This window comes from Lissotriton vulgaris, chromosome 2_1 (assembly GCF_964263255.1).
Source record: "Lissotriton vulgaris chromosome 2_1, aLisVul1.2, whole genome shotgun sequence".
Lineage (NCBI taxonomy): Eukaryota > Metazoa > Chordata > Amphibia > Caudata > Salamandridae > Lissotriton > Lissotriton vulgaris.
In genome coordinates, this window is record NC_141687.1 from 297,228,541 (window position 1) to 297,255,263 (window position 26,723).

A 26,723-nucleotide genomic window follows, 5' to 3' on the forward strand; every position below is an offset into this window, starting at 1 on the left:
CCTTGGGGATATATACATTACCCCCCTGCACTGGCTCTGTGCTGCCACCATTTGAACCGACCTCCGCCTGCTTGGCCTTGATATCCAGTTCTCCTATGCTCAACTCATAAGCCAAGACCAATTTCTTTCCTTCCAGGGCACGAGCATTCTTGCTCTCCTCTGCCGCCCTTTCTTTCTCTACTTCCAATTGCTTCATCTTCATCCTCCTAATTTCTAATTCATGGTTTCTCACTCTTTGATTCTCTAACTCTTCTGGAGTGAAACCCCTACTGGAATGGTTTCTGCCAGGCCTTGAGCCTGGGTTGCTCAAAGTCAACTTGTGGGGTTGAAAACCATTCCTTCCACTTGCATAATTTCCATCTTGGGCCTCCCATTAGGCCTTCAAGGCTCTCTGCAGCTCATCCTTCCTTGAGTTGCTTTTCACAGGATAACCAAGATCCTTGCAGAATTGTTTAAACTGCTCAACTTTGCATGAATACAGACCCTCAATGTGAAACTCCAATACTGCCCTTTCACTTGCTGCCTTCTAAGACATGATGCTTTTGAAGAGTTACTCAAAAATAGAATGAAAAAGCAAAACACAGTATGTGGTCGCGTAGTGGTCTGCACTAAACTAGAGATGTACACCAATTACTGTGGGTCAAGTAAAAATACAAGTTCAAATCTTCACCGATGACCAGCAATATTAGATCTGGGGTCTCTAGTTGGCTGAGGTAGGTACCAATGTCCAAATAGGGACCCTTGCTTCTAGTCAGGGTAAGGGGGATACACTCTTTAGATACCCCCTGCTCACCCCCTTGGTAGCTTGGCATGAGCAGACAAGCTTATCAAAGGCAATGTGTAAAGTATTTGTACCAACAATCACAGTAACACAATGAAAACACCACAAATGGACGCCACACTAGTGTAGAAGAATAAAGTATCTTTATCTAAACTGCACAAGACCAAAATGACATACACAGTTCAAGAATATGATTTTCAAACAGTTCAAGGGTTTGCGTCAAAATAAACCACAGTTGCATCACTTTTAACCCAAAGTACCTGCAGATGTGACAAAAGTTCCAAGCGGTAACTGAAGCGTCGAAAAACAAGCGATGTGTCACTCCTGAGACCTTGGGGAGGCGATGCAACAATCCCGCTGCACGCAGCGGACGTGTTGCGACAAATCCGGTCTGTATGGGTAGGGATGCGATACCTTGTGGGGATTCCGGCGCGTAGCTTCTCTGGTAGGATGCGTCTCGCACAGGCACAATGCGACGATCTTCGTGGCGGCGACGATCTTTGGTGCAGCGGCGATGCGCGGCGCAGCGCTGATCCTCTTCTGCCGCGGCCCCTTGATGCACTTGCGCTGGACTCTGCAACGATGTTTGCAGTGCCATGATGCGGTCCGACGATTTCTCACAGCGACGACAGGCTCTGCGACGATACTCGCAGCGTCAGGAACCTTCCCGCATCGGGGCGATGCACTCCTCAGGCGAACGATGCGTCGGGTCTTGCAGCGGCAACAGGCGCTGAGACGATCTTCGCAACAACGGGAATTTTCTTGCACTGTCGACGATGTGCTCTGCAAGCGAGCGATGCGTGCAAATTGCAGATCTTCTTCTTTTCTTCTTGTCCAGCTCCCCAAACAGCAGGCAGCAACTTCCAGAGGCCCCACAAATGGATCAAGCACTCTAGGAAGGTCAGAACTCACTCAGCAGAGTTCAGGAGGAAGCTAGGGGTGAAGTCCTTTTGTTCCTGGGACTTCTTAACAGGAGGCCAGCTCTTCTCAGGCCCTTGGAGATCTCTTCAAGCAAGGGCACACAGCAACAGCAACGTCCTTCCCCTCTCCTTGGCAGCAAAGCAACTGCAGGTCAGCCTTACAGCAGGTCAGTCCTACTTCTTCAGTCTTCCAGCTTTCTGCTTGTCAGAGGTTCCTTCTTGATTCCAGGGTGATCTAATTTTCTGAAGTCTGGGTAGCCCTTTTTATACCAATATTTTCTCTGTTCTCTGAGGGTAGAGAGGCCTTGGCTTAGACAGAACCAGTTCTGGTCAGTCCTGGAGCACTTTTTTTTACTTGACTTCTTCTTTCCTTTGAGAGAGAGGGGCAGGGTCGTCAGCTGCCCAGCAGGAGGTGGAGCCAGCATTGTGGAAGGCAGGCACAGCCCTATTCAGGCCCAGATGCGGATGGAGGTATTTAGCCCGGGGATTACTCACTCAGCCTCTGGGAGCCACCCCAGCCCCTGTCACTCACAAACCAGACAGTCAATTCACAAACAGTCCCAGGCACACAGAAAGGTCAGACAAGAAAACAGCCACTTTCTAAAAGTGCTGTTTTCAAACACAGGATTTAAAAACCATCCGTCCTAAAAGATGTGTTATTAAATTCTGAGTTCAGGGATACCAGACTTTAATTTTCTATCTTGATCCAATGGGAACATTTGCAGGTAAACATTATACACAGCATTCCCCATTATAGCCTATGGGCGAGATAGCCTTTCAATAGTGAAAAACGAAAATGGCTGTAATTCACTACCAGAGCATATCACCCACACCAGTACATGCTCTACCTTTCACATACACTGCGCCTTGGCCAGGGGGGTACCTAGGGCCTTCCCTAGGGGTGCCCAATGTGTACAGAAAGGGAAGGGTTAGGCCTGGCCAGTGGGGATACTGCTCAGGTCAGCATGGCAGTAAGCAACAGCACACAGGCACTGCGGTGGCCGGCCTGAGACACCATTTTAGGGCTACTCTTTTGTATGCCACAATCAGTGCTACAGGCCAACTAGTAGCATTTGAATCATCAGCCCTGGTACACTCAATGCACTTTACTAGGGACTTACTGGTAAAACAAATATGCCAATCATGGATAATCAATCACAATAACAATTTACATAGGGAGCACTTGCACTTTGACTTTGATCAGTAGTGGCAAAGTGCCCAAAGCATCTAAACCAGCAAAAATGAAATCCAGCACAGCGTCAAAAATACAGGAGGTAGAGGCAAAAAGTCAGGGGAAACCGCACCAAAGATGCCAGGTCTAACAGGGTGCATGTGGAAGGCTGGGAGGGACTGATGGTTACTCACACATTTGGGAGGAGTTTATGCTAGACATCACAGACTCCTCACCCTTGTGCCATAGCGGAAGGCTGAGCATCAGGCACAGCAGCCTTTTTTGGTGAGAGTGCCAACAACTGGACAATCTTTGTAAACCGTTATAGTTTTCTTTCAACAGCGCAAGGCAGCACTGTGAAAACTAAATTTGTGGCACCGGTTTGGAACCAATCATGATCTGCAGTCTTGACACAATGCCTACTTTTTCAGTGTGTTTAATTCTCAGTAGTAAATAGAGAAAAATCTTATCCACTATAAAAAATAAATGTACGTGTTTTTAAGAAAGCTTCTGGACAGTACTTAAACATCAGAGTTTTAATACAGCGAGAGAGCTCTAAAATAACTAATTGACATAATGCATTTTCTTTTAAACAGGAACATGATATAGAGTCTGATTCCTCACACAATTGTTCACTGGATTTATCAGAGGAATTTTTCACCCCTAATCACAATTTTAGTGTACGCTATTCAGGTGCGAAGAACCCAGAATTGGAGGTAAGGACATTTTTCTAAATCTAAGTCTTTTAACATAACTGAGCATGGTCACAAATGTGTTTGGCTTTGTGGGATGCCTCTTAACAACAGGTGTAGAGGTAGATCACTCGTTCTGTTAGTGGGACTCACAGCTGATTTTAGAGCAGTACCAGATCAAAACAAGCATTAGCAAAGTTGGCAAAACGATTAAGTTTGTCCCCTTTTTTATCTAACTGGAGGCACACATGTGATGTCAACATCACACTTTCTATTACACAACCACTCACTACATTATCAAATACATAATTCTCTCACACACACAACAAAGTGGTGGTGGTGGTAGGAGTGGTGATGGTTGGAGGAAGAACAGTGATGTTAGTAGCCCCGCTCATGTGTGACTACTAGTCTGTGAGGGGTGTAAGTTATTGGTAGTGTTACACTAAGTGGAATGCCTGAAAAAACAGAAGACACGAGTCGTTTGGCAAAACAGAAACAGTTTGTTTAACTAAACAGTTTGGTGGAGGACAGTTACAGGCACTTGATCTGAGGACTGTCTCAGTTTACAGTGGATTTGTGTCCTTCTTATATACAAAATACAATAGGTATTAAAAGGTTTTCAGTGTACCATATATGGTGAAGAATGTTGATTGCTGCGTTTAGAGTCATAAATTAATAGTCAATCATTACTGCAGGTGGGTCTCGATCTCGCGTGGTCACAGTGTGGCCAGTGGTGAATGTGTCCAGATGTCCGGCCTGGGGAGCGTGTGATCACTACATGTGCTAGGACCTGATTGGCTATGTATTCCTAACTCATGTGGCACCTGACTTTATGGTGTTCGTACCCCCTCCAGCCATGTGTACTTTATTGGGGGAATCACTCTGACCGTTGTAATTGGCTTTGCCTATCTGAGGTTTTGATCAAGACTTTCCTGCCCGAGTGTTGCCTGCCAGCTATGCACCATCCCACATGTGTCTTATCAATCAGGAAACCCCAGGCTTCGGTTTCAGGGCCTGTCTAACTTCATATTTGTGAGTCAAGGTTAATATAGAGTTCACTACATGCAAATCTGTTAATGGAGACAATATTTAATTTTCATTGATGTATGCATCCTTTTCCAAAATTAGAGTAGTGTTTGACAGCAGTCTGTGCTGAGTTAGTATGGTATTTCTCCTACACTGATGGGTTAGATAGTATTGTCGGGAGTGCGAGACTGCTAGTATATAAATGGTTTGAGAGTTCTTCTGACTGTGCAACTGCTACTCTTGGGGGCGGAAGTGTGCTTGTGAGAATGCTGCTTGTATTGTGAATGGTACTCTGTAAAGAGGGAATATTTGTATCATGGAAGCGCTGAAGGGCGATTTCAGAGAGAGACTACTGGTTTCATCCTCTTACTAATGTTACAAAAATGCTAAATGTATACACCCCGATCCACACTTTGTATTCTCTGTTGTTTGCCATTCATATGTTTTCTGGCATTGTGCCAAAGCTGCCTTTAGTGAGAGCAAACAATCTTTACTGTAATATATAATATCATTACAACAAATACTAAGTGTGGCCAACTGTATTAAGAAAAACTTAAGAATACAATAAATTCTTTGGGAGGGGTAGTTAATTCAATATGGACTAATTTTAAAGAGTAAATACACCATCAAGTGCCCACACAACAAAGTAAGTAGCAATACCAGAGCAAAGTTGGATTCAAAGTTCCTTCATCTACACCAACTCGTGACATACCTCATAATCTGCATCTACAATAGGAAACATAATAAGGCAACGACTAGGATGAAATTTGTACATTTGTTCAATGAATTCTTTTATCTGTTGCACAGTTGTTTTATTTGCTCATTACACGGCATCAAGTAATTTTCGCAATTGCAATAGAAAGTACCAAGCCAAAACAAATTATTAGAGAGTTGAAGCAGCAACATGTGTCTCACATAAGCCCTGAAGACCAACACGATCTACACAGACAATAGTACAGGTGAACATATCTCAGATGAGGGAACTGGAAACATGGAGTTGAGCAAGCAATGTTCCAACAGAGAGCCTAAATTCATTCTCAAGGAACAGTGCTCCGTGGTGCCTTCGTGTAGTGGTGACATCTTATGAGAGAGAATATGGCAGGTCGGGACCTGGAAACATGCTATAAACAACATTAAAGTTTTTTTTTTAAGTTTTACATTTTTTTATTGGCATTTGAGTCATGCAAACATTAAAACAGGATAAATGAACCGTGCTTTTATACAGCCCTCCCCCTCCATTCCGTGTCATGTTAGATAGTTACGGGGAAGTAATGTAACACTGTACCTGAGAACCGAATTCAATATATAGAGCCTAAAAAATGATTTCCGTCCTGTTCCCTCCCGGGAGAAAGCCCCCTCACCCGTGGTCCCGTAGACCTTGGAGGTCTGTTCTTCTTTTAGTTCTGCTAACATAGAAGACCATGTCCTTTCGTAGAAATGTCATCCATACCAATTCCGCAGGTGCCCATTCGCACACATCCCTGACCCATTCTTCGTGTTGTGGGGCTATGGGCAGGGTCGGATTGGGATCACAATTCGGCCCGGGCAGTGACGAAAAAAGTGGCCCACATTCAAGAGGCGTGGCCCATATTTAAGGGGCGTGGCCCACATTCAAGGGGCGTGCCTTTCATGAAACACCATTTGCACAGACAAGGAATGAAAGTGGGAGGATACTGTTCTTGCACACGACACAGGGCCAAGGTGACAATGGCCTACATGCTGAGCAACTAAAAAAAATAGCAAGGCACCTTTTTGTCACAAAATTATTCCAGCCCTTCAGCTCAGGAGCACCTGAAAAGCAGCAAAGCCCCTGCTATTACTAACCTACTCAGCCCCCCCAGACCTTCAGCTCAGGAGCACATGAACAGAGGTAAGGCCCCTGCAATTAGTAAATTAATCAACCCTCCAGGCCTTGGGAAAATGTCCTGGCAGGAGAGCACAAAACACAGCTTTCTGGGTCATCCAAGGTAGCCAGGTAGCCAGGGGGGAGGCTGAAGTGAAGCTGGTGCATGGGAAGTGCCTTCCCAGTGTGTTCTGGCAGTTTGAGTATTTACCATTTACTGTAGTATTACCCTTGTACCTGTGTATGGTACCCTTTTGTAACTTGCACAAGTCACTTTTCTCTTGTAACACACTGTTTGCTACCTCTCACTTTTGTTTGCTTTAGATACTTGCACAAGTGCCACCATTGCCTACGTAACGTTTGTTCTTGTGCTGGAGTGTCTGCCATTAATTGCAGTATTATACCTCTACTTGTAATTTGTACGCTTTTGTAACCTGCACACATATCTCTTTTTCCTCCTGTAATGTATTGTTTGCTCCTCTTGTATTTTGGTTGTTCACTATTGTCACTTTTGATTCATGTAACTTAACGTTTGCTTTTGTAATTTGTCCACTTATAATTTTCTCCTCATGTATTATTGCTGTTCCTAGTGTGAAGCGCTCTGACACCTTCGGGTAAAGTCCGCGCTATATAAAATCGCATAAATAAAACAAAACAATTCCAAACATCACCAGGCCCCCACAGCAAGACCCATTCTTCCTCGCCCACTATGCCCTGAATGTGAAGGGCTGTGGGCGAGGGGTTAAGACTAACACCGTTTCTGGGCTGCATGGGCGCCAGGGGGCCGAGGTGCAAATGGCTCAAAGGCCTGAGAAACACCCGGACCCCAGGGAGGCCGATTATTGCAAAGAATCGCCCCTCCCCAGCCCAGCATCAGCTTGATTGCTTGGCAGGGCAGGGGTGTAGGAGAGGCCACAGCTGACAATCGCTGTCTGGCCGCACAGCGAGGCTGCTTTCATTTTCTCTCTCTGTCTCCGTGCACTCTGTGGGCCGTTTTTTTTTTCTCCCCTTTCCTAGTCCACTCTCTGTGGACTGGGACAGGGGAGAAAAAAACGGCCCACAGAGGGCACTGAGGCACCGGCCCTTCGGCCCATTCCCGAATGCCCGCCTTGCCAATCCGACCCTGGCTATGGGACGCAACCATGCTATAACAATGCGTATTTTAGCCTAGTCTTAGGAGAGCAAACCGTCTACTTAGGTCCTTGCGCTTTGGCGTTGGTAATAGTCCCAGCAATACCTGCCTAATCTCCCTAGGTATTCTCCATCCCATAGCCCCTGAAGGCCCGTGATTACCTGCTCCCAATAGGAGAGCAATGATGGACAGGATCAGGAGGGGGTCGCTAGAGAGCGTGCAAGCAGAATGGCCGCACTGCTGTGAGGCTCCTGCTGCCTGGAACCCAAATCCTGCATTTATCCTGGTCCAAATGTGCGCAAACTCGCTGAAAATTTGGAATGATACAGCACTAACCTGTTACTCCACTCTGTATTGCGATTTATATAGGCAGAGACCGTTTCCAGGAAAACCCGAGGCTTCACACGTGGAAACTGGGCCACGAGACCTGGAAGCAGCAGGGAAAAAAACGTGCGAGAGCGGTGAGTGGCGGACGGCTACTGGGAACCGGAAAAACAATATAGGAAAGAGCTGCGCGAGGACTCGAGGCAGCGCGGCAGTTTCGGGCAGACGCGGATCGTGGAAGAAGCGTGTCCGTACTAACGGAGAGTGCAATATCGCTCTAGACCCGCCGCGTAGGCCCCCCCCCAGGTGGGCAAGAACAAGCGGGAGCGCCTGCGTTGACTGTCATCTCGGAAATTGAAGAGCCAGGTAATAATGGCTCTCGGTGGTGCACCAGTTCTGGGCGGAGGAACAACCCGCTCCACAGTGAAGAACTTGGAGAGATTTTTTGGTGCCAGAGTGGTGACAAACCACTCTTGCCAGAAATAATTGGTGAACAGCCATTCCGCTTTTTCGAGAAATCCTACAAAACTGAGGTTATTTCTGCATGGCCTTCTTTCAGCGTCCTCTGCTCAGTCATCCAGTCGTACAAGACGTTTCTGGAGGTCCATAACTTTATCCCGTGGGGTATAAAGCTCCATCTGTAGAGGTTCCACCATTTGTCTAGTGATGATCACCCTGTTTGAAACTTCAATGAAGGAAGTTAACTTCAATAGCAACAGAGTCTATTTTATGTATCATATCATCCCTCGTGGAGTGGATAACCGCCAGTAATCTGGTCTCAGGTCTGTAGGACCCCTTCATCTTGTGTGGCCACTTGTGCTCCCTGGGTAAACAGACAAAATATTGACTACAAAATATCGAATGGACATAATATCGAGTACAAAATATAGGCTGGACAGAATATCGAATGGACAGAATATAGACAACAAAAATATCGTTTTGAAGGGAAGTAATGTAATATCGAATTTTAAAATATAGATAGTCAAAATATCGAAGTACATAATATAGGTTAAGAAAAATATCGAACTTTTAATAATATCGATTTTTTTATAGTGTATTTTATGTGTTAAAAGTGTTTATTTATGTTACAATGTAATTTAATGAATTTAATGTTATTTAAATTTTGCGTAATTTAATTCTGTAGCGGGTTGTGGGTTTATAGGGGAATAGGGTGGGAAGTAATTTAATTATAATTAATTAAATATGTAAATATATTTATTGGTATTTGTGTATAATTATTTGTTAATTAATTTGTAATTAATTACATTTTAATAGGCAATTAATTTTATTTCATTGATTAATTGATAATTATGTTAATTTAACTAATTTAATTTCTGTAGCGGGTTGTGGGTTTATAGGGGAGTAGGGTGGGAAGTAATTTAATTATAATTAATTAAATATGTTAATTTATGTAGTGTAATTTAATTATAATTAACTATGTACATTTATTTATTGGTATTTGTTTATAATTATTTGTTAATTAATTTTTATTTAGTAATTAATTACATTTTAATTGCCAAATAATTTTATTTAATTGATTAATTGATAATTATGTTAATTTAACTAATTTAATTTCTGTAGCGGGTTGTGGGTTTATAGTGGAGTAGAGTGGGATTTAATTTAATTATAATTAATTAAATATGTAAATTTATGTTGTGTAATTTAATTATAATTAATTAAATATGTAAATGTATTAATTGGTATTTGTTTATAATTAATTGTTAAATTATATTTATTTGGTAATGAAATACATATTAATTGGCAAATAATGTTATTTAATTGATCAATTGATAAATATGTTAATTTAAGTAATTACATTTCTGTAGCGGGTTGTGGGTTCATAGGGGAATAGGGTGGGAAGTAATTTAATTATAACTAATTACATATGTTAATTTTGTTTGTACTTATTAGATTTTAATTGTTAAGTAACTGTTAAGTAACTGTTTAATTACTAATTAATTAATTGTTAATTTGTAATTAATTAGTGTTAATAGATAATTAATTGTAATGATTAACTTAAATTAGTATTTGTAATTCATTAATTATTATATTATATTAAAGTGGTAATTACTTTTAATAATTTTTGGGGGGGATATTAATATATATATATTTTTAAATAATATATGAAGTATCTACTTTCCCTACTGTTGCACTCACTGGAGTGGGAATAGTAATTTTTACCCCTACGCTATCCAACGCTTTCCCTACTGTTGCACTCTCTGGTTTGGGAATAGTAATTTTTACCCCTACGCTATCCAACTTTTTCCCTACTGTTGCACTCTCTGGAGTGGGAATAGTAATTTTTACCCCTACGCTATCCAACACTATCCCTACTGTTGCACTCTCTGAGGTGGGAATAGTAATTTTTACCCCTACACTATCCAACGCTTTCCCTACTGTTGCATTCTCTGGAGTGGGAATAGTAATCTTTACCCCTACGCTATCCAACCCTTTCCCTACTGTTGCACTCTCTGGAGTGGGAATATTAATTTTTACCCCTACGCTATCCAACGCTTTACCTACTGTCGCACTCTCTGGAGTGGGAATAGTAATTTTTACCCCTACGCTATCCAACGCTTTCCCTACTGTTGCCCTCTCTGGAGTGGGATTAGTAATTTTTACCCCTATGCTATCCAACGCTTTCCCTATTGTTGCACTCTCTGGAGTGGGAATAGTAATTTTTACCCCTACGCTATCCAACCCTTTCCCTACTGTTGCACTCTCTGGAGTGGTAATAGTAATTTTTACCCCTACGCTATCCAACGCTTTCCCTACTGTTGCACTCTCTGGAGTGGGAATAGTAATTTTTACCCCTACACTATCCAACGCTTTCCCTACTGTTGCACTCTCTGGAGTGGGAATAGGAAGTTTTACCCCTACGCTATCGGACCCTTTCCCTACCGTTGCACTCTCTGGAGTGGGAATAGTAATTTTTACCCCTACGCTATCCTACGGTAATAATAATCAATATTTTTTAATTATATTATGTTACTATATATATATATGTTTTAACCAATATGATTGTAATATTTTTTTATAACTTTAATTATTATTTAATTATTATAAGGTAATGTAAGTATTTTTAAGTATATTTTAGTAAATAATTTTTACTATTAATTTAATTTAACATTGTTCTTAATAAAGTCGATATTTTTACAAACTATATTTTAGTAAATGATATTTTTTACTCAATATTTTTGTACTTACCTGTTTGTAGATACAAAGTCGATATTCTGTCTGTTGACATTTTGTCGCCGATATTTTTGGTAGTCGATATTATGTCCCTCGATATTATGGCAGTGATCCTGCTCCCTGATCTGGGGGGAGAGGGTGTGCTTAGTGTAGAATCTTGTTGGCTTGGCCCGTTTTGTTCCCCTTCTCTTTCATAATTTTTTCGATCCAACGAGCCACGTGAGAGCCTATCTGTGTTCCTCAGACACACCTATTTCGTTGCTCCAGGCATTGTCTCTTTGTGCGTATTAGTAATGTTAGCACCAGGTTTCACCACTCTGTATACCCATATCAGGATGGAGTCTTAGGGCACCAGATTGCTTTCTCCTAAGTAGGCAGCCCTATACATGGGGGAAGACACCAGCCCTGTTCCCCTGCTTCCTGTGACATCAGGCTCCCGGAGTTCCCTTAACAGGACCTGCCCATCAGCTTGTCTTCTGCTGACTGGATCCAAACTTTGTTTTCTAGCTGCAGGACATTCTCTGTTATGTTGCGATTTGTCGCCTCTGGAGTAATTTTACATCCAGTCTGCTCGGTGTTTGCTTTATCTGCTGCTGCTACTGGCTGTCACAGCTGGGGTCGGCACCCTTTACCCCACCTTCACAAAGTTGTGGCCTACTTTTTAGGCTGCACAGTCATAAACAGTGTGATTGAGGTCTTGTCTTTGTACGTTCCCATATCGGGTACTCTGCCTGTAGGCCGCTCCGGGGCCATACCTCTACCATGTTACTGACTGCCCCGAATTAGGTCGCTCCCGCCCCCAACTCTTCTTCAGCTTCACTGTCGGTGGCATCGACCGCCACTCCATATACTGCAGCCCAGAAGGGGGCCTCCCAGCCTCTGTTGCCCACCCGGTCGGCCTCCTAAGTCCAGGCTATGTGGCGGCCCAGCAGCACACAGGCCAGCCACCACAGGATCACAGGCACTGCACATCGCCCTTTCACATCCTCAGCTGCCTGCTGAGGGGTGGGGGGGAGAATCCTCTCAGGCGGGGCGCCATACCACCAGTCGTCCCGGGCCACCTTGTGTCACAGGGTTGCAAGCTCTCGCAGTGTAACCCCAGCCTCTCCAGTTCACTGGCACTGGTGGAGGCAGGGTCGCCACCCCAGTCCATCACTGTGGTAGTAAGATGGTTCCTGCCAGGGTCCCCCGCCGCCATGCGTCTTACAGCGTTAACTTAGTTTTCTGGTTAGATGTGTGTCACAGGTGGCACTGAAGTAGGAGAGGCTATCATTTCTTCCTGATTTATGTTAAAATTGCTGTTCAGGTTATGCAGGATGCTTCCGGATTACTGGAGTTGACAGGAGCTTGATGTAAAGCAACTACTCAGCCATCTTGTTAGGCCACACCCTCAACATTAAAGTTATATGACATGTAGTGCTCCTGACGTGCAATAAAATTTGGTTTGTTTCTCAAGGTGAGATTGTTATTTATGCACCACCATGACCTCACACATGAATAATGAATGTGTGTGTATGTATGTGTATGTATATATATATATATATATATATATATATATATATATATATATATATATATATATAATACACACTGGCGACCGCCTGTAGGTAGTTATAGTTAGGACCAAGCTTTCATAGGAAGAGCATTGTTTGTTTTGCTTATAACTTTGGCGTCGTTTGAGGAATCTTCATGAAATTCTCCAAACTAATTCTTTGTTCATATCAGCTCCTATGGTGAAATCGATATTTGGAAATTCTGCCATCTGATTGGCTAGGGCGTTACGAGCACAAGCTTGCTGTTTATTGGTTGCGAGCGCTGCAAGCATTTTGCAACTAGGAAGTTTTGGCCACCATTTTGTGATTTCGTTGAAATGAGTAAGGGGAAAAAAGTGAGAAAAAAGTAGGAAAGAGGAGGATAGGAGCACTGTAACTTCTGTGGGGGAGTGCGAAGCGAAGTAGTCACTCCTACCGGTCTGAAAGTGCGGTGTTGCCCGGAGTGAAATGGTGATGAGATGCTGCTAAACTCGGGTATGAAACCGAGAGCCTAAACCGTGGGCTCATTGCTGTAAAGTGATGTGCTTTGGTCTTTGTAGCATACGTGTGCAAGTAGTGTTAGTAGGCGTTTATACCATACAGGGAGTGGAAAGCGAACTACTGAGTGCTACCATGCGTTTATACTATACCAGAGTGAAGTACTCACGCCTACCGGTGTGAAAACTCAGGGATCAAAGTGAGCTGATAGCTGTAAAACATATCTGTGTAACACATGTTAATTAGCTCTGTAAATAATTTCCTTAAAGAAAAATGATTTCAAAAAATGTCCATTAAAGTCTGACTCAAAGAGATGCATGTAAATCATCATATTGGGATAACATTGCACATGCTTGTCTGACAATGGAAGAGGCATGGTATAGTTTGAAATCAAGGAATCAACAGCACCTTCAGTTTTAGATTTTTTTAACTTTGCTAAAGCAATGCAAACAATTTATTGTAGCCGGCTGTAGCGGGCTATACCGGCTATTAAAGGCCCGCTGCAGAGTTTAAAGGCCCAGCCAGTAAGGGGAGTGACTTTAGCGGGACTTTAAAAGCCGGTATAGCCCTGCTACGAAGGGCTGTAAGGCTATTAGAAAATTCTGCCACTAGAGGGCAGAATGTTCTAACAAATAAAACAAAGCCTTCTGGAAACGCGAGGGGATTGAAATTCCCTGGCGCTCATTTTGTTCACAGCCAGAGCTGGAACAAAGAAACATTGGAATGTTGGAGCTCCGGGCTTATACCAGCCATTAAAAACCCGAAGCACTCCATTGTTTTCAAGAGAGCTACCAACATTCCAATGTTCTAATATTCCATAGAAGATTGAGCCTAAGTTATCAAACTGTTTAAAAGCAAAGGCTAGAAATGTAAAAGGTAACACAAGAGAACAAAAAATAAGGACAATCGTCATTCTGTTGGTGTCTAATCAACCCCATTTTTTTGGGGAAAGAAGAGACAAAACAGACAATAAGGGGCATATTATCAAGCAAAGTGTTAAAATTATTGCCGGTTTAGCCCCAGAAAACTGCCGCTAAAGTGGCGATAATGGGCTTGATAATATGCCCTGGAGAATTCCAATAGAAGCCCATGTTCACACCAGAACATGGACTTCTATTGGAATTCTCAAGGGCATATTATCAAACCCATTATCGCCGCTTCAGTTGCAGTTTTCTGCCGCTAAACCTGTGATAATTTTTAACGCCGTCCTTGATAATATGCCCCTAAATCTTTTATCTTGGTTTTAAAAGCAGAGATATTAAACTCAGCAGATTCCTTGAGATTTGGTGCAAACTAAATATCGAGGTATTTAACTTTTGTCAGACTCCTTCTAAAATATAGAGTTTCAAGCATAAATATCATATATAAATATTTCAATAAAAAGACCTGTCTTTTTTCAAATTTAATTTGTAATGAGAAAAGGGTTGAAATGAAGGGGAGGGGCTGTAAATGTATAACACAATGTCATCAACATAAGCTGAGATTTTAATTTCTAGGTCATTCCTTCCATTCCCAGCGCTTAATTTGTGCCGGGGCTTTCCAGTCCTTAGCACCGGCACCTAATTATCAGGGCCGGGTCTAAACACACTAGTGCACTGCACGCAATTAATTACAATACTCGTAATTTACTTGCTCCGCTATCACTACGGGATTTGGCAGGAAAAATAAAATCAAGTGTTCGTGTTCTACTTCTCGTCCCGGCCTTCCGACTCCAGAGACACTGTCTGCAGTATTGTCACTCACTTCACTAACTTCTTCAAGCTCTCTGATCAGATTATTTCTTTCTTTCTGATCTCGCTCGGCTGAGTCCGCTCGCGGGCGTGGCTCGAATGTTAATGCAACTGGTGTTGCAGCCGGCCCAGTGGGGGGGACACTGTTGAGGCTGGATTTTAGTTCTCGGGGTTGGGGCTGTGCGCGTCAGCATGCGCACTGGGCACGCATTCGCCCAGTCACGCCTCAGCATACCCGCACCATGGTCTCCCATCATGCAGGTTTGTTCAACAGCTGTTGACTGCACTCACTACTACTGAGTGAGCGACCCAGCAGGCCGCCGGATGACATTGTGAGCCATTAGCCTTGAGTTAGCCAGCTGCACCAGGTGAGACAGGGCCTCCTGGCAGGCCTAAGTAAACCATAATCAATGAGAAAGTTAATAAAGCTGTGCAGCAGCCGAAAGTCCCAATCCCTCCCACGGCCTTTCCACCCACGTCGGGTACCACTCAACTGGTCCCCAATTAGTGCCTCTAGGAAAGAGGGGCCGGGGTGCTTTGTGTCTTGGTGTACTGATTGATAAATTGATTGTGTACTCTTCCCTCCCCCGCTCCACTTGCTCGTGTTGGACTTTCGCTGCCCCTGTACTGTGCTTCTCACGCTCTTTCACGTGATATCCTGCTTGTGTGCTTATACCACCGAGTTGTTGTGAACTCGTGTGCTTCTGCATCCCAGCTCCACCTTACAATCTCTTGCCTGTTTGTTGCCCCCATGTAACCACGTTCCTCTCTCCACGTTCACTACCCCCACCTTCGCCCTCCGTATTTCTTCCCCATCCTCTGTACTGCTTCCCTGCTCACCCGTGTTGCTTCCCCCAATCCTCCGTGATTCCGTTCCCCCATCCCTCTTGCCTTTCTTCCCCTTACCAATGCTTTTTTGTTTACCAATCAAACTAGGATCGGAAAACAAAGCGCTTTTTTAAGCCATGCTGTAGAGGCCAGAGCACAGCATCGGGAGTGCTTTACAGCACGGCTAGAACCATTGTCAATGCCGGTGGTTCCCTAGGGCGAGCCCTATTGTCTTTGCTAATGCTTGTTAGCTGCCATCTAGATTTCCATTCTTAGTGGAGAAACTGTGAAGACAGGTTGGGTAGGGACCTGGCTCGCTCTTTTTATTGCTTAGTAAGTGCTGGACACCGGCAGAACCCAGCCCACTTAAAGCGCTCATACACCTTTCCAAGGGCGACATGGCAGACATGCGCTGTAGATAGATCGCCTTCTCTGACAGCACATGAGATGTATTGTGTACAGTACACCACCGCCTCCAGTCACTACACAAAATCTCAACTTTCTTTCGCTCCTGTTATGTCGTGGGGCCCTAGGCCCACATGGTGATAAATGACTGCAACACAGACACGGAGATTAGCTGGGTTAGTGAGCCACGAGCACTTGCGCTCGGCTCCTTTTATTAACTGTGTCGTGACATCAGTGGTGGGTGGGTGTTAAGTGTAGGCTTACAAATTTAACCCTTGCCTGTGTCTGCTAGGACACAACATTCCTCCCAAAATTTAATAAAAATTAAGGAAAGACAAAAGTCCGAACCTGTGGGAGAAAATATACAAATATACAATAATTACAGATTTACATTGAGTCTCTTCAGCTGCTTGCTTGATGACGACGATGGAAATTGCTGCTGAAACTTTAATTCTTCTTGGCTTGACGTCTTGGTTCTTGGTGGGCGTGCGCTTGTGGACTTGCGCCGTGGAAGTGTGTTGGTCAGTCCACTGAGATGTTGTTTTTGAGGATGAAGTCAACAGGATGACCAGATGTTCGACTGGGATGATGTTGTCTTCCGCTGGTCCGTTGATTTCTTCACTGTCAGCAGCTTGGCTTCACATTACAAAGGATGGAGTGTCTGATGGACATTCTTCTCACTAGGACGCCCCTCTCTCGGGTGTTCTCCTGCCACGCGATGTACCGGAGGCCCTTTTCATCAGGTTTCCACTAGGCCGGGTATTATTCCACAGCGTTGCTCCAACTCCACAGTCTGATTTCCGCTCGATCCCAAAAGTGGGTGTTGCCAATGGTCCGGCCTGTGCTCTCCTACCGTCCACGGGTCGTCGGGGTCTTGTGAATAGATGCCTGTTCTGTTCTTGGTGCATCAGTGTTCTCCTGGACGTGTGGTTCACTGTACACGGTGTTGTGGTGTGTGTCACCTCTTCTTCTTTTTGTAGGTGTGTGGACTTGTTACACCTCTCTTTACCTTTTCCAGATGTTCCTGATGGCGTCGTGCCACATGACTTCTTACTTCAGTTCTTTTCTTCATGGCATTGTGCCACTCTTCTCCCTTTCCTTTTCGCGGCACGGTGCGGTCACCTTTCTTTCTTTGTCTTGCTGACCAGGCTTCTTCAAGCAGCGTGCACTCCTGCCTGTTTCCGTCTGGTCTTGTCCTGTCTGTAGGACACTGTCTTCTCTCCACTCTTCGGTGACTGGACCGGTCATTACGACCTTCTTTCTTGCCTCCTATTACTTCTAGTTATTGTTGGTGTTGCGTACGTCTCTCCGGGTCTTCTGATCTCTCAGTTCACGGACGTCTTCTGGCAGGACATATTCATCCTGACTTGGCAGAATTTCTTCTCTGGCGACCATTTTGGGTGATCGGTTTTGTTTGGGCGCCCCTCTGGCTTATCAGATCATCCTTTTCTTCTTGGGCGATCGTCTTTGCTACCAGATGGGGTGGACAGCTTCCTCTTCTTGATTCTTCTCGCTATCCGCGATCATTGGGATCGCTATGTGCTTCTGCTGCAGTGCTTTTTGCGTTGGCGCAGTTTCTCCTGCGCTCTTCGTGTGCTCTGCTGTTTCCGGAGGGTTAACTTCACCTCTCCATGGACCTTCTCCGGTGGGTGCACTTCCCGTGCGCGCTTCCGGTGAGGGTCTTTAGCTTCTTGGGGCGTTGACCGTGCTTGGTTACTTCGCCTCCTTTTGGCTGCGGGGTAACTTTGCGTTACTCTTCCGTTGCACATCAGTGTGCATTGCAGTGGCAAGTTCTTGCTTCACTTGGTACCGTCCTGATACATCTTCAGTGTAGCTTTGTTCCTTGCGGTTCATTGGATTCTTTGGCATCGTCGCTCTTCCACATACATATCGCACTTTTCTCCTTCACACTTGGGTACTTGCCTCCTACGTCTTCTGGTGCTTCGGGTGTGGCTTCCTTACTTTCAGGCGCTGTCCTGTACTGTCCGCGTCCGGGGTACACTTGCGCTCTGCCATCGGTTGCCTTTGGATCTTGCTGCTTGCGGTAGACAGTTCTGACTCTCCCTCGACGTCCAGCGTGAGGTTGTCTTCTTCTGCGTTTACGATGAACACCTGTGGCCACAGGCGTCACTTCTGCAGTGGTGATGGGTCTCCGTCGCTGTAGGCTTGCTTTCCCCTTGTTTCCTATACCAATCCTTGTTCTGCTTCCGCAAACTGTTGTGGGCTGTAGTCTTTAGTCTGCGTTGTTGCAGGTTTGCCTTGTGCTTGTTTGCCGAGTTTTGGATTAGTTTCCAGGCTGTGATCTCTGCATTAGGTCACTAGGTAGCAGTGTGCTTTGCTGGCAGTCCATATCGTTTTTCTGGAGTTTTCTTTTCATGGGGCTGCCGGTGCTGGGCTGTTTTCTCCGTTGGAGCCTGTGACGCTGCAGCCCCTCCGGCTCCACAGGTGTGCTGGTCTTAAGGATGCCAGGTAAGTCCTTATCTATTTACTCCTTGTTGTTTGGGCTATGTATGGCACAGCGTACTTTCCAGCACATGGGGAGGTGAGGCTTTGTGGGACACATCGAGGCGGCTCCGGCCGCATGTAGTCTTTTCTTTCTTCCCCCACCCCTCGCAGCGGGCCCTTCAGTTCACGGGCTAGGGTTGCGGGAGGGTATGCAGGTGCTACACTCGGCCACCGGCCGATCTCTGTTTCCTCCTTGGTGGTCCCGCCCGCAGCAGCCTCCACACGCTGCGGGCGCTTCGCGCCTCAGTTCAGTCCCCTCGACACCACCGCGGTTTCACGTCGCACACTGCTTCTCTGGTTGCGAGGTGGGCACTCTCATCGTCGGCCTCTCCTGTTGAGCGGGTGGGCTCCGCAGTAGTTTACAGCGCCGGCAGCTCTTCACACGCTGCCGGTCACTCACCACTTCACTTAGGCAGGCCGGGCAGCATCCCTCATTGCAGCGGGTGGGCTCTTCTTCATTCCTTTCACTCTCCCGGCCCGAGGCAGCTCCTCTGCTCACACGCTGCGCAGGTTGGGGGAGAGAGGACGCTTCCAGCAGGCCGTGGGTGGGCTCCGCTGGCGCTGCTTCGTTTAATGTTCGTTTTCGAGCACCATGGCAATGCGGGTAGACTCCGCTGTCGGCCTCCAGCGCCCAGCAGCACTCCACACACGCCGCGCGGCGGGGGACGCTGCAGGCAGGCCGCGGGTGGGCCGCGGGTGGGCTCCGCTGGCTCTGCTTTATTATGAGGGGGGATCGCTTCTGGCAACTGCGACCCCCCGGGGCCATTTGCAGCACCCGGGCTCACCTCCGGCCTACGGGCCTGTCTTCCTCTTGCGGCCGTGGCGAGTGGGCTCCGCCCGGCCAGCACTCTTCTCCGGGGCACAGTCGCGGCCGACACGAGTGGGCTCCGGTCGGTCAGCTTATTCTCCGTGGGCACTCCTGCAGCACGGCAGCGCCCCGCGGGGCTCCCAGTCACCTTCACATCGACGGCTAGGCCCGGGGCAATGCACACACCCCTCGGGCCTCTCGGCGGCCAGCGCCACCTCGTCAGGGGGTGCCCTTCACACGGGCAGCATTCTCCTCCCCCCTTTTAGCAGTGGCTGCGTCGCATGGGTGTGGAACCACTCCTCGTCGCCAACTGTTATGTCGTGGGGCCTTAGGCCCACATGGTGATAAATGACTGCGACACAGACACGGAGATTAGCTGGGTTAGTGAGCCACGAGCACGTGCGCTCGGCTCCTTTTATTAACTGTGTCACGTGATGTCACGACATCAGTGGTGAGTGGGTGTTTTACGTATGCTTACACATTTAACCCTTGCCTGTGTCTGTTAGGACACAACAGCTCCCTGCCTTTTTGTTTCTCTTCTTATCTTTGGCTGACTTTTCCATCGCTCCTTATCTCTCGCTCTCTCTGTCCCCCAGATCTGTTTCCCTTCCTTCCTGACTCTCCCCCACCTCAGTCATTTTCTAAATGCGTGTCTTCCCCTTGCTGCGTACACACCAATCAGGCACTGAAAGCTCTACAAAGGCCATAAAAGAATAGAAGTGCACCACACAAAAAATGGTAACCTATATAACATTAGCCAGTAAAAGCGGTCCCTCTTTTTATTAATTCCGCCTAGTTTCCAACCTTCCCCGGGTTTCCACTGATATTCTGTTTTCAATCTGCTGGGATGTGGGCTAGTCTCAAATCACCTCTTATTACAATGATACATTCAAATAATTGCAAGTGTTGTTTAGGACACACACATGAATCAGAAGGCAACATATCTGAGCGACAGTTTGTTATCCCCCCAATGACCACCTCCACCACGGATTTCCTCACCACCACCCTTTAATAGTGCCCAAGTCTCCATAACCACACTCTCTCACATGCATATATAGCGCCACTCATACCAGTGTGGTGTCACAGCACTTTGCATTACACACACATTACACTGGGACAATCAATCATATGTGCGTATAGGAAATGTTCTATAAGACAGAGGACTACAAGGTGTAGAGTCACATGTCATCAATACTGTTAAGCAGTATGGTTTAATAGTGCTTGGTCTGGAGAAGCACAGACTCAGAATTTAACAAGCATTTGCAATGCAATAGGTCTCGCATTATGAAAGTCTGAGCTATTGGTCTTGTAAATGACACATTTTTTATTTATGTGTTGGTTTTGAAAATAGCTAAATTAATAGCTTTGTCATTTACAATGTCAATAGTTATAACTTTCACAAATGTGACACCTATAGCATTTGTAATGCAACAAATTTTGTATTTACGTGACTTAGATGTATTGATATTACAAATAACAATGGCTTAATTTTTTTAAATAATTAATACTTAAATAAAAGTGATTGTAATTTATAATGGCAATAGTTTAAACTTTTGTAAATAACTTTTGTGAAGATTATGGTCAGTGTATTTTATTGTGATGAAAATCCAAGAACAGAAGTGAAATATTAACATCTTTTTGTGACATTTTTAATAAAGCTTGAAACATTGAGAGAACATATTTTAACCAGTTGTTGTTGAATGGTTGCACAGATTGATGCTGTGATGGCGGGGAGTGATGTTGTGGTGGCGCTGAGTGCTGCTATGGTGGTCCTGAGTGATGATGGGGTTGCGCTGAGTGATGTTGTGGCGGCGCTGAGTGATGCTGTGGTGGCGCTGAGTGATGCTGTGGTGGCGCTGAGTGATGCTGGGGTTGCGCTGAGTGATGCTGGGGTTGCGCTGAGTGATGCTGGAGTTGCGCTGAGTGATGCTGGGGTTGCGCTGAGTGATGCTGGGGTTGCGCTGAGTGATGCTGGGGTTGCGCCGAGTGATGCTGGGGTTGCGCCGAGTGATGCTGGGGTTGCGCCGAGTGATGCTGGGGTTGCGCCGAGTGATGTTGGGGTTGCGCCGAGTGATGCTGTGGTGGCGCTGAGTGATGCTGGGGTTGCGCTGAGTGATGTTGGGGTTGCGCCGAGTGATGCTGTGGTGGTGCTGACTGATGCTGTGGTGGTGCTGAGTGCTGCTGTGGTGGTGGTGCTGCTGAGTGGTGCTGCTGTGGTGGTGCTGAGTGCTGCTGTGGTGGTGCTGAGTGATGCTGTGGTGGTGCTGAGTGATGCTGTGGTGGTGCTGACTGATGCTGTGGTAGTGCTGACTGATGCTGTGGTGGTGCTGACTGATGCTGTGGTGGTGCTGAGTGCTGCTGTGGTGGTGGTGCTGCTGAGTGGTGCTGTGGTGGTGGTGCTGCTGAGTGGTGCTGTGGTGGTGGTGCTGAGTGGTGCTGTGGTGGTGGTGCTGTGGTGGTGTTGTGGTGGTGGTGCTGTGGTTGAGGTGCTGAGTGCTGCTGTGGTGGAGGTGCTGAGTGCTGCTGTGGTGGTGCTGAGTGCTGCTGTGGTGGTGCTGAGTGATGCTGTGGTGGTGCTGAGTGATGCTGTGGTGGTGCTGAGTGATGCTGTGGTGGTGCTGAGTGATGCTGTGGTGGTGCTGAGTGATGCTGTGGTGGTGCTGAGTGATGCTGTGGTGGTGCTGAGTGATGCTGTGGTGGTGCTGAGAGATGCTGTGGTGGTGCTGAGTGATGCTGTGGTGGTGCTGAGTGATGCGGTGGTGGTGCTGAGTGATGCGGTGGTGGTGGTGAGTGCTGCGGTGGTGGTGCTGAGTGCTGCGGTGGTGGTGCTGAGTGATGCTGTGGTGGTGCTGAGTGATGCTGTGGTGGTGCTGAGTGATGCTGTGGTGGTGCTGAGTGATGCTGTGGTGGTGCGGAGTGATGCTGTGGTGGTGCTGAGTGATGCTGTGGTGGTGCGGAGTGGTGCTGAGTGGTGCTGTGGTGGTGCTGATTGGTGCTGTGGTGGTGCTGAGTGATGCTGTGGTGGTGCTGAGTGATGCTGTGGTGGTGCTGCTGAGTGATGCTTTGGTGGTGCTGAGTGACGCTGTGGTGGTGCTGAGTGGTGCTGTGGTGGTGCTGAGTGGTGCTGTGGTGGTGCTGAGTGGTGCTGTGGTGGTGCTGAGTGATGCTGTGGTGGTGCTGAGTGAATCTGTGGTGGTGCTGAGTGAATCTGTGGTGGTGCTGAGTGAGGCTGTGGTGGTGTTGAGTGATGCTAAGTGATGCTGGGGTTGCACTGAGTGATGCTGTGGTGGTGCTGAGTGACGCTGTGGTGGTGCTGAGTGGTGCTGTGGTGGTGCTGAGTGGTGCTGTGGTGGTGCTAAGTGGTGCTGTGGTGGTGCTGAGTGATGCTGTGGTGGTGCTGAGTGATGCTGTGGTGGTGCTGAGTGAATCTGTGGTGGTGCTGAGTGAGGCTGTGGTGGTGTTGAGTGATGCTAAGTGATGCTGGGGTTGCACTGAGTGATGCTGTGGTGGTGCTGCCGAGTGATGCTGTGGTGGTGCTGAGTGATGCTGTGGTGGTGCTGAGTGGTGCTGAGTGGTGCTGTGGTGGTGATGAGTGGTGCTGAGTGACGCTGTGGTGGTGCTGAGTGACGCTGTGGTGGTGCTGAGTGACGCTGTGGTGGTGCTGAGTGATGCTGTGGTGGTGGTGCTGAGTGATGCTGTGGTGGTGGTGCTGAGTGGTGCTGTGGTGGTGGTGCTGAGTGGTGCTGTGGTGGTGGTGCTGAGTGGTGCTGTGGTGGTGGTGCTGAGTGGTGCTGTGGTGGTGATGCTGAGTGGTGCTGTGGTGGTGGTGCTGTGTGGTGCTGTGTGCTAATAAATAAAATTAAACACATGCTGGACCTTATTCAGCACACTTTGGAGCTCGCTTTAAGAACTAAGCTTTTCTTTGCAATAATTTTTTCAAGCCTCGTACAAGCCACCATACTTAGAGTCACCCCTTTAGTCTTGGGAACCAGACTGTTTGGTTATCCATATCAAATCCCTTGACTTTGATTTTATGATGCAATGCATTCTGGGAAGTATAGTCTTGTTTTATTTCAATTGCACTAACACCCGACAGCCGAGCGTTTTAAAAGGAAAGCCCTGGGCTAGACATATCATTCCTGTCTGGAGGGAGAGTCAACAAATTAAGTGTAAAAGTTGAGGCGCGGGTGTTAAGAGTCTGTCCACGTGCGGACCCATGAAAACAGCTGGGCTTTAAATCATTGCAGCAAAGGTGTTTTTGAAAATGTAAGTATGTGTTTATTTCTGTAACACACGCACGCGTTTCACCTTAGTGCATCACATTATTAGTATTATAGTTAGAGCAATGTGTTATAAAATCAAATATGAGAGAGGTTTTGGTTCAGCGCATATCTATAATGCACGTATTTGAATGCCCTCCTATGATAATAAACTGTTTCGCTGCAGATGGCTTTAATTGGTAGCTGCAAGACAGCCTCTGTGTTGCTAGCTCTCTGCTGTGCCTTTCCAGTGTCGTTATCTATGTAACGGGCCCCCAGTGGCTCTTGCAGCCTGCCATGCCAAACCGGTTTACACACATTTTTAAATCCGCCCTAATGACTATTGAGAGAAGACAAACGGGCTGAGGCGGAGTGAGTGGCTTGCTGGTATGTTGTGCATGGATAGCTAGGAAGTCTATAAAAATGCTTGTTAAGTAATGACAACAGGGAGGAGTGCTCAGTGGGTTGAATATTTGTGCAGGAACGAGTTGATCTGCAGGTCAAAAGTTTGAATGCCCGTGGGACTGACTCTGCTGTTCATTCTTCTAATTGAGAAGAATGTTTAACCGTTGGTGCAGAGCATCCAGAAACTATACATTTTAAAGCAAGATTGGAGCAGTCAAGGGTTCAAAGCCCACAGGAGGTACTTCTTTCTCTGTTTAAGCAAAGCAACCAAACTCGGGGATTCATTACTAAACGTAAGGTACACATTATCTTGGGAAGATTACAAGAGTTGCCTCTTTCCTTCATAAACCCCATACTCCAACACTAATGTGCATAATATGCCTTTGTATGTAAACATTTATGATTATATGCCTCTAGGTTTGTAGTTCTTTAACCCCTTAAGCGCGGGAACGTTCAGCGGTCGTCGCGTGCACTACCTCGCTAGTGCTGCGCACGTCCGCTGAACGTTCCAATCTCATTAGCTCAATGGAGCGTTCCGCACTAGCGCGGAATATTCTCAGCGCTGGCAACGGGTTAAATACCCTGGTATTTCTAATAAGCAAACTAATCACCCCTGAGGGTCTCAAGGCGCTGGGGGCCGTTTGGGAGATTAAGCAACCTATGGCCCAAATACTGCAAGAAAAAGCAAATTATGCGACACGGTTGTATTAATTATTTAGTGATGTCTAAATATTACACAACTTATGCAAAGACTTCACCTTATTGGTAGCAGATGAACAGCCAAATACAGCTGTAACCAACTGAAAGGTGACCAGCAAACCTTTGCAGGACCGATGCTGCCAGGTTTAGTAACTCGACCAGTGCCAGCTAGAAAGTTGATGGTTACCAGTTACATATATATATACATATATATATATATATATATATATATATATATATATATATATATATATATATATATATATATATATATATATATATTTGTAAATGCTGCACCTTTTATGAGTCCAGCTCACAGGGATGCATGGACTCCGCATTTCATCCAGAAGTGAATCTCGTTTACTGCTGAGGCAATGGAGAGTCTCGAGCGCGCTGTAGATAATTATTATTACTTTGACCTACCCTGATCTCCTGAGCTCTCAGCGGGGCTCGTCTTCTCGTGACCCCGGCTGCTCCCTTCGCACTAATGGAGACGCTTACTTAAGCGAGGTGCCTTTTCAGGTACCAGACTGTGGAAGAGGCCTAGTCAGCTCTCCATCTTTCCGAGGTCGGTAAAATGGGTATCATTACATTAGTTAACATTAACACCTGCAATTTACAGCGATTATAAAAGGTGAAAATGCAGCAAGAGGGGCAACATTAAAAAAACGAAGTACAACAGCTTCTTTCTGTATGCCGAGCGCCCCAGAGGTTCAATGAAAAACAAACCCGGCCGTTCCCGCCTCTTATCTCTAAAGCCGGGGGAGGGTCGTCAACAGCACATCGACCACTGAAGGAGCATTGTCATGGTAACGCTCCAGCTTAACACACCCAGCACTGTCTAAAGTCAACACAAGACTAGAGTTATGGATGTTCACAGAGCTGTGCAAATATCACAACAACAGGGAACAAAAGTCTGAATAAAAAAAAACTGCTTGTCGAAGAAACGCACATAAAACTAGTAATTATGCTCCGGAAATGAGGCAAAGCTGAGTGCATTAATAATGAAAGGGAAGAGGCTGAATTGACAGAACACTCGTCTGTGCACAGCAGCTGCATACAAAGGGGACACTGCAGCAGGAGAAAAGAGGAGATCAAAGAGAAAGATACTCCATGCGATATAAAGAGAGGAAGATACTTCATGCGATATAAAGAGAGGAAGATACTGCATGCGATGTGAAAATGCAGCAAGAGGGGCAACATTAAAAACAAGCAGCACAGGGAAATCTGCTTGGGACGGCCCCAATGTAAGAGAAGGAGGGGGAAGCCTGCTGCCGATGGCTGCTTTACCTGAAGGTGGGAAGTGCAGGGCTGGTCGAGGCCGCACAATCATGGGAGGCCCCTGGGTGACCGGTGATGAAAGAGAGGGGGGAGGAGAAATCCGAGTAAGGCTGTGTGCGGGGAGAGAGGAACAGATGGCCGTGAAGCAGGGAGCGGGGCGGCGGAACCCTTTGATGTGGCCTGGCGGCCGTGAAAGGAGACATGCTGCTGCCAGGGGGAAGGCTCGTGCATGAGAGCAGGTCACGTGATTGTGATTCACGTGAACTGTCCAAAATCCTCTGGAGGAGAGCCCTTGGCCTGAAGTGGTTTAGCTGCATTAGGGCACTTTTTCCTATTCCTGCGGAATAGGAAAGGGGTGAGCCCTAAAAATGGGGTTAGTGCACATTTGATCTACTCACACCATTTCGATAACACCCAACTCCACACTGAAGCAAAGATTGTTTTTTTGCTATAGCAACACATGATGCATTTCAATGATAATTCTGCTCCACTGCCCCGAGACCATCCAGACTATGGAAGGTTGTTCAAAATTAAGCCTGTAGTGGAACGTTTGTCTGCCAGGTTTTAAGAGATTTATATTCCTGGAAAGAATATAGCCATTGATGAGTCCTTGGTCTTGTACAAAGGGAAGCTGCTGTTCAGGTAGTACATACCGAGAAAAAGACCTTTGTGACGGGGGGGGGGTCAGTCGA

At 46.3% G+C, this 26,723-nt stretch overlaps 1 protein-coding gene across 1 annotated transcript in view; it reads left to right on the forward strand.

Moving 5' to 3' along the window:
- TEX14 (testis expressed 14, intercellular bridge forming factor) overlaps positions 1–26,723 on the forward strand; it is a 1,917,691-nt gene that overhangs the window by 1,562,854 nt on the left and 328,114 nt on the right. The window contains exon 19 of the mRNA XM_086954052.1: positions 3,469–3,588. Coding sequence (XP_086810178.1) covers positions 3,469–3,588 — 120 coding nt within the window. The remainder of the gene's footprint in view (positions 1–3,468; positions 3,589–26,723) is intronic.